Raw genomic sequence first — 9,456 nt, 5'->3', positions numbered from 1 at the left:
GTTTAGATTGGGTATATGTGTCTATCCGATCCATCTCTTAAAAATAACGATTGGAAAGTAATTAGAGATTAAACTTGAGTATCTACGTAATACATACACCATTTTCATAATAATGTAGGTTTCATTCTTGTCGATCCTTGAGGTTAGGCCTTTGCATAATCTTGGTTCTGCCCCTGATTATGTGTGTTCTTGATGGAGCATATACAATTAAGCTCATCATCACATCGACATGAAGATCATGTGTTGTTTCAACTATTCTTAATGCCCCAAATGGTACGCGCGCGCAACCTAGAGTATTGTCTAAATGATCTATGCTCATTAATGCAATGTCAAGTTGGGCATTCAGTGTTGAGAAATTCAATTGCGCGCTCATAAAAAAAGATTGACGATCATTAAGAACAAAGTAATAAGTTCTCATACAATATTAACAATCACAATGAATGATGACTCACTTTACTAGTTTCATCCATTTTCAGGTTTTCCCTATACATCTGCACCGGCGATTAGATACAAAACTTCGCCGAAAAAAAAAAAAACATGATGAAGATCCATCATTCCCTTAATACAAGTTCGATAAATAATGTGCAACATCTTCCGGAGTAAATCTGACATACATCGCCGCATTTCTCACACCACCAACCGAAACCTTATGCATATCGTAAAACTCCTTGTAAACCGAGACAAGCTTCTTCGTTACAGACGCCTTGATGTCGTCTCGGAGTTTCGCATCAGGTACCGCGTTCAACTTCTGTTTCTGATACGTTTCCTCGAGACTGAAATTGAAGTTGCGGAAAAATAACCTCGCTTCCTGCCAAGACATCTCTGCTGATATATTTTCAGGCAACGATGAGAGCACGACCCCCCAAGCTAACCTCTCGTAGTTCGCAGCAAACTGTCTAACCTTCGCTTCGTGCTTTGACGTCCACTCCCCGCTGAGAAGGTACTGCAGATTTGAAGTCCGAACTGCAGAGATTACGTGTTGGAGATTGTTTGCGAGGAAGAGGTAAGATAGGGACACTTCCTTGTACTGTTTGGCTTTTTCATCGAGCTTGCAAACAAGGACTAGTATGAGCCAGACCATACGGAGAGATATAGCCGTCGACACCGACGTGTCTTCAGACTCCGGCTGGGGCAGCTTCGCCGGTGGTGTCCAGTCAATGAAAATGTCAGCCAGGACGTTGCTGTAATCGGTGAGGAGAGAAAGGTAACTCATCACACGGAGAGTCAGAGGATGGACTCCGCCGCCGGCGACCGCGGATTTTGATGAGTCTTTCTGAATAGAGATCTCAAATTCGGAAAGCATTGAGCGAACTGACTCGCTGAGTCGGACGAGCGAGTTGATCGCTTCAGACCGAACTGTGGCGGTTGACTCAAAACCGAAGATGGATTCTATCCCCGGCCAGTGTTCGGAGATTGCGGTGTACATGTCGAGAAGACGGAAGATGGTTTCTTCTGGATAGCTCTTCTTGGTCTTGGTGAGGAGTACTTGAGGAAAACCGAAGAGAAGAGTGGCGGCTTCTCTTGCTATGTGAGCGAAGCAAGACTCTCTTACGGATTTTGAGATTGCGAAAACGTGGTCGCAGAGGATCCGCTCTCCGTTGAAGAGTATTGTCATAGACACCTTCACTGCATTCAGCCAATTCTTGATTTTGAGCTCCACAATTTCCCTATCCATCTTGTTGATCTGAGAAGAGGAAATTCTCTCGACTCCAAGCTTGTACATGGCTTCGTCAATGATTGATTTTCTGATCATATTGTAGATGTGAACGCACTCCTTTGCGTAACCGGAGGAGATCATGCATTCCGCTATGGATTTGAGGTCAGCCATGGCGATGGAAGAAACATGTTCCACTTCGGAGATGGAATATCCGGCCAAATCGGCGTCCTCTCCGTCATCGATGTCGTCATCCGACGTGCTGGAAGCTGAGCGGGAAGACCTGGACCGGGACGAAACTGATTCGGGATCCAAGTGAGCTCGGTTCATGGACAGAATCTGGTAAAACTCCTTCTGTAAACGCTTCATGGCAATCTGCATGAGGTTATGGGAATGAACGAGCTTCTCGGAGGTGGGATCCTCTGAGACCAAGACATGCATGACTCTCTGAAGGTCGTTCACGCACTTGATGAATTGTCGAGCTTCCGGTTTGCTCTCGTAGAATAAGGAGGTGAGTTTCCCGAATGCAGAAGATTCCGGGTTCCATTTCATGATCATAACGGCTGCGTTTTCCAAGATCTCCTCCACCATCGTCTCCGAAATGTTAGAAGCAGCGCTGCTGTTGCGCTGTGGGGTTGGAAATGAAATGGAGCTTCTTGATGGGGAAGAGTGAGATGAAAATGAAAAGGATGGTGCTTTTCCGTGAAAGAAAAGGCTTCTCATTCCTTTTGCAGGCATTTTTCAAGCTCTAGGTGATACCGTATGTGATTCACTTCTCAGTTTCTCAGGTCTGAGATGGTGTTTGTTTTGTGGTTTGGGATTTTGGGATTTAGGGAGTAGTGGGATTTGCATTTGGATTTGGGATGTGGGAGGAGGGGGTATATATAGAGAGGGAGATAGAGGAACGACGACGTAGGCTGTGAAAGACCAACATGTTGGAGTCTGACTTTAAAACTGGTATGACTTGGGGAGTCATGTAAAATGAAATCATGTATTTGACTCTGACGCGTTTCATTCATTGATTTGATACGACAATTTCATGCTTATAGTATTTGGTTAGAGTCACATGCAGTAAAAACTGAGAGGACAAATAATTCGTTTTAAAATAAGAGGTTTTTGGTTTCTTGTATTTAACCTAACTTGCAAGAGAAGGTATACTTAAGACAAGTAAATAGTAACTCATGGTTTTTCACCTGGCTGACCTAATCTCTGTTGGAAATTAGGTTGAGTCTCATGACTAATATTCCAATATTTCTGGCTCCATTTTTTCAATTGCATATATTGGTATGGTAGGGACGTAAGCGTGTATTTCACAATTTGATAGTTTGGTGCTTACGAAACTTAAGTTCAAACGAGTAATTAACAAATCAGCCATGACGTTTTCACCTGAACTATACGAAAGGAACCCAGCAAGAAAAAAATACAAATATAGTTTTTTTTTTTTAATATTGACCCAAAAAAAAAGAAAAAGAAAATATAAATCAAGAATGGCTGATTTGTTCAACATGACTGTGTGATAATTAAGCACATATCATTCACGAATCTTAAGTTCTTAACCCTTCTTATTACATATTCCATTTTTCGTTCCATTTTATTTCTTTTAGAATCCTTTGCTATTCACGTTGAAATTTTAACATTTCACATTTACACAATTAGTCAAGCTTGATCAATCGATAGGAAAAAAAAAATAGTTTAATTAAGCACCTTTACACGAGTCTTTATTACAAGCTATTAAGATTTTGTGGTGTGTATAATTCAGGTTAGGAAAAAAAAATTAGCCTTAATAAAACTTAAGATTTATGGCCTTAATCTTAGGTGGCATGCTATATATGTCACCTAGACATATCACCAATTAAAAAGATTATGTCATGTCATTCTTAAGCAAAAATACAATTGTATCCTTCCAAATCTAATGGTTCTAGATTATTTTGTCTTTTTATTAAAAGAAAAAAATTGATTTGTCTTTCTTTTATAATTAAAAAATATATATTTCTAGCATTTTCTTTCTTGTTTTCTTTTCATCACTATCATGCTTAGATTGAACGTAACATATAACATGAAAATACATATATTTATGAGAATATACTTGTTCAAAAACAGGAATTCTAATGAAATATACACACACACATATAATTTGTCCAAGAAAAAACAAATTCATCTGGGAATTTTTTTTACATATATATATATATAATTCGTTCAAAATAAAGTGTATATATATACGTAATCGTCCAAAATAAATTCTATAGAAATTTTTCTATTTTTTATTTTATTTTAAAAATTCGATACAAAATATGGCTTATATATAGATATCATAATTTTAAACTGAAAAAATAAAATATTAAAATGGAACTAAATTTCGATTCACAAAGATAGAAGGAAATTTTAAGAAATTTATGAAATTGATTTATGGTATAAAAGCTTAATTTGGTATGATTATTAACTTGGTCATTATTATCAATAAATTAACTAAATTTGGTATATACTCATCCATATTAAAAGAGTAAGATATATATATATATATATATATATATATATATATATATATATATATATATATATTCCATATTAGTATGTAGCATTCATTAATTATTAAGGTTAAGATTGTATTTTTACCTAAGAATGAAATGACAAGATTTATTAAATTGATGATATGTCTATGTGACATGACATGCCACATATGATTAATGTTATAAATCTTAGGCCTTATTAAGGCCCTCTAACACTACCTTTAGGTTATTCAACGTTCTTTAACCTTCATTTCATGATCGAATACAATATGTTATGTTGTTAAATCTAGATTTATTATGATCATCTTGTGCTAGGCGTTGTTTGCGGCTTATTAACGCTTCTTTGGAGCACATGATAATTTTTTCAGTGATACCGTAAGACCATATGACAGTCTGGCGTGGTCTTCCATTCTATTTAAATTTTGACATATAGTTTTTCATTATGAAAAACTATTTTAGCTATTTTATCAAAGACCATTTTGGGTTTATTGTTGATTTTTTAAGTCATAAACCCTAAACTCTAAAACTATACCCTAACCTTATACCCTATATATATCATATACCCTAGTCCAAACTCACAAAAGAGTACCCATGAATGTCATTTCAGAAAAAATAGAAAACCTTAGTTTATATTTTAGTTTATATTGTCTTGTATTGTGGTGTTTGGTATGCATTTGGTTTAGCTCACGATCTTAAGCGAATAATCAACTTTGGAAAGTTATAGCGTCAAGTTATATATAGCGTATGCAATAAGTTATGGCGTCAATCAAGTTTTATCTCATTAGTCATTACTGGCCTCCACCTATTTTATTATGTTAGTTAGATTTGAGCATGTAGATGCTAATTACAAGTTTTTAATTGGATGTTCTTAGCGTGAATTATTTCCCTAGTTACTGTATTAGTGTGTGAGGACATACTACACTACATGTACTATTTGACTTTTTTTTTGGATACGACACTACTATATATTTGACTTTTTTTTATAAGACACTACTATTTGACTTTAGAGGAGCCATTTGTGTGATCAAATTGTGTTTCCAACGGTCCAACATCTAACATTATTTTGCTCATAGACATCTAATAATATTATCTTGAACACAACAAGTTGTATAGACACAGTTGAATATTGCACGCATGTTATCACATATTATCTTGAGCACAATAAGTTGTATAAACACAGTTGAATATTGCATGCATTAGTATATGTGATAACATACATGTAATATTCAACTGTGTCTATGCAACTTGTTGTCCTCAAGATAATATTGTTAGATGTCTATGAACAAAATAATGTTAGATATGTCTATGTGCAAATGTCCTGAAAATTTGTGAATTTCGTTTTCTCTCATTAAGACTCCGGCAAATTATGTGCAATGTTATTAGGGTGATGAAAAGTGAGATTAGGCTTCGTAATCATTAGATAAAGAGAGTCCAATAATGTTTCAACTCCCAACTGAGTTTCCATCAACTTATAAATCATAGTTAATTATCTTTTCAAAAGGTCGAAATTAAATAACGGTAGCAAAAGCAAAACTAGTCCTGCATCATGTTCCAAAGCACTTCTTCACATTTACATTGGTGTGTGTATATATATATACAGTTTATATCTAGAGCGAAGCTTCACTTTGAAATTAAAGTGTGAAGTTCCTTATTTGACTCACTTTTCAGTCATATTTTCACATCTTCACCGTTCAGTTTGTAGAACCTAATACATAGATCACTTATGCCAAGTTTCATTGAATTTGATGATCATTTGAGTTTTCATAATCGTTATTTACACAAACAGTTCTGAGTAAACAGATTTATGGACCATTCATTGATTTAATTTAATTCGGTATCTTAACAATCATCAAATTTAATGAAATTTGGCATGAGTGATCTATGTATTAAGTTCTACAAACTGAACGGTGAAAATGTAAAAATATGACCGAAAAATGAGTCAAATAAGAAACTTCACATTTTAATTTCAAAATGAAGCTTCGCTCTGAATAAGAACGTATTGTATATATAAATTCATTCTAGTAGCATTGCTATTTAGACCCCGTCCAATACGTACTAATTGTTTATATATTGCAAGCAAATTTACCCTGCTGCTAGTCGATATATAATTGTATCATGATCATAAAATTCCACAAAGCAATGATGGCTCACGAATCAAGAATGTTGTTTCAAACTATATATCCAATTCCAATTCCCACGTACATATGGAATATAACGGTGCACTTTTTTCATATATAGTCCAGTCCAGTCCAGTTCTGTTCCATAATCTCCAAACCAGAAAAAGAACCTTCTTCTACGAAGATTTTTAATTTTGAGCACGTGATGATCGAATATAAGCATCAAGTAGTTGCTTTGATTTGCAACATTGTACTGGCATATGCAACAAAAATAATATAACTACAGCGCGCAAATGAATTAGCATATATGTGCCAATATTCAGAATTATATATATAATACCAGTTATTATATGATTCCCTGATAAATAATGTATATAATCGAGTCTTAATAATTTGTCTCAAACAGTGTCGTTTTAGGCCTAGCTAATAAGGTCGTTGGATCATTAGATCATCATCACTCACCGTGTTGCTTGTGCTTAAGAAATGTTATTTTTTTTTGTTTCCCATTAAAAGCATGTGATATATATCTTAAAGCAGAAATTAATTAACTTCAATCGTTGTCTCATTTCCAGAATTTGATGTACGGATTCCAGACCATACGGAGAGCAGCATGTTAGATTTGGATTATAGCATTATGGTGTTTTCCAGAGAACGCGTACGTTAATTTGTGTGTAAATAATTATATGGAAATTAAGGCAGGGCAAATTAATTAACAGTATAAACTATTAAGCTAATTGCATGGGATAATCAATTGGGGAAGTGGGTTTAGGCATATATTGAGGATAATATATAGGACGCGTATAGATTGCCCGTTTTTCTTGAACAGAAAGATAAGAGAACGAAAATTTTAATATATAGGCATTATTGGATTGAACACTAGCTCGGAGTTACAACCTGTTGCATTTTTGTTGTTAATTATCATTCTAGCTATCTAGTAGCATTATCTCCACATAATCACCCAAAATTAGAGTATGAAATTAAAGTCTAGAGTACATGATTACTTAATCAATTCAACAAGTTATTTAGAGTATGAATGTATATCGAGTCTTTGCCTTGATCCCTCATGAAATATGCATTTTAGGTATGAAGAATATGAGGTTAATTATTTAATTACTTGGAAGCATTTTTAGTTGGTGTTCAAGACTAATTCAAAATTAATTAGATAAAATAAATAATTAATATAACGAGAAACTATAGCTAGATTGTAATGTTTGTATGCGTATGAAGAAAGGGAAATAACAATGCCATAAACTTAATTTCTTCCGATATGCCCACACGATGAAATTTCAATTATTTCTTGATCCATTTACTTATTGACTATGAAAAATGAAGTTAGCTTTCATTTTTCACAAGCAACAAATAACCACGTACCACAAACGGTTGGGTTTTCACATGTGAGGTTAGGGCAAATCTTGAAATTTTGAAAGAGCGAGCTCGAACTGGTTGGTAGCTAGCTAGCTAGGGTTTTGCATGTTTAAGATGGTTATTGGTTTTAGACGTGTGTGGATAGGAGCGAGGGCATATAGATAGAGAGCCATCGTTGTCACATCGATCTCTCTTTACTGCGCAATGTGGTAGCTAGCTAGCTAGCCAGATCAAACACACCGCTGATCGAGCACCATGACTTTGGTAAGTGATATGATTTCGCAGTCTTGGCGCCATTTTTTGACCAATCGAGTTGGATTTCTATTTGGAATAGTTAAGTTAGCCTCACTTTGATTACGACGCTCAAATTTTCCAGACACATATGAACTCAAGCAACAAGAAAACGGCTAGCTACTGTCTGATTTTAAATCGACGGAGGACCATGCCAGTTTGGGTCTTCGTATACTATATATTATATATTATCACATGCATGATGCATGTATTTGTCTGTGGAATTTGATGACATACGTATCTGCTGAAGTATATAGCCACAGTACGTTGGTCTTGTTTAGACGGCTGCTTAACTAAGTTGACGCCATGCATGGAAAAAAAAAAAATGCGTACACCATATAATCTCAACTTCTCAACAGATCGATCAGATATGCCAACTTCGTTGTTGAAAGTCATGAGATGGCTGTGAGGTTAATTAATTGGAAACGTACGCTTGGCTTCTCCCCATTCGCTAGCTAGGCATGCCCACATTATACATGGCAATGCTTCGTTCACGTACTCTACGTGGATGCTGTTGGAAAACAATTAAAATTGGTCAGCAATGGTGGATAAAATAGTTTATAAATTTGAATGAAAATTATATTTATTAATCTATTTTGAGAGTTTTGTTTCAACAGAATAGTTATTAGAGAAAACTTAGCTATTTATTGACAAATAACAAATTCTCTCTTCTGAATTAATAAATTTGTCAATTTTGCTTATCAACTTTTTAAGTATATTACCACAACAAAGATTTATTTAAAAATTAACAAATCTCTAATTTTTTTTTTAATTTATCAATCATGCTGTAGATGCTCTAGGCCTCTAGCTTTGAGTGATCAGAAACTGGATCCTTTTCGTTTTCTTAAGATCCTTGCCAAGTGTTTCCCCTTTCACCTTCGTGATACTTTGTCGTAATATATTGATGTTATATACGTGATTGAAATACTTGAGGTGCAGCTGCGCGCTATATGTGTTGTTATAGGCCAATTCAAAATAACAAGACTTTCTGTCTCTCATAGCTATAGCTCTCTGCCCACCTAAACTTTTATTTATCCCATTAAATCCATTTTACATACAATACGCGCGCGGGTCATCATCAACAATGATATATATCCAGCTCTTTTTTATTGGACAATTATAGATTATATGTCAAAATAACTTAATTAAGTACGATTGGAACCACACATGGACGGAACCAGGAATGACAATCGGGATAGGCTACATTTACCTTATGTTATGAACAAAAATTATTCATAAAAAAATAAAAAATTGGTAGAGTGTGTTTAATTTGTTTTCAAGCAATATCTCATAGGTATATCTATGTTAAGCAAACTGATAAGCAACCGATAGATGAATAGCAGTAGGGGTTGAGATTAGGACGATATCTCAACCCAATTTGATTAAGCCCTCAACAAAAATTGAGAAGCTAGCAGCCATTAGATGAATAGCGGCAAACTAAAGTTGTGGAAGCGTGCTAAAAAAGCTATTTCATGTGAGGAAGGAAGTCTTGGAGGTGAGGGCCGGGCTTTGAATAGAGGAG

The 9,456-nt window shown here is 35.1% G+C and overlaps 1 protein-coding gene across 1 annotated transcript; it reads right to left on the bottom strand.

The window, feature by feature from the left end:
• Positions 1-559: 559 nt before the first annotated feature.
• LOC101312264 lies at positions 560-2,466 on the bottom strand. Its single transcript, XM_004302752.1, has one exon. The coding sequence runs from the start codon at positions 2,390-2,392 to the stop codon at positions 560-562; it is 1,833 nt and encodes a 610-aa protein (XP_004302800.1). The 5' UTR covers positions 2,393-2,466.
• Between the last annotated feature and the right edge of the window lie 6,990 nt (positions 2,467-9,456).

The sequence above is a fragment of the Fragaria vesca genome, linkage group LG6 (assembly GCF_000184155.1).
Source record: "Fragaria vesca subsp. vesca linkage group LG6, FraVesHawaii_1.0, whole genome shotgun sequence".
In the NCBI taxonomy this organism is placed as follows: domain Eukaryota; kingdom Viridiplantae; phylum Streptophyta; class Magnoliopsida; order Rosales; family Rosaceae; genus Fragaria; species Fragaria vesca.
This window is presented reverse-complemented; position numbering and strand designations above follow the sequence as displayed.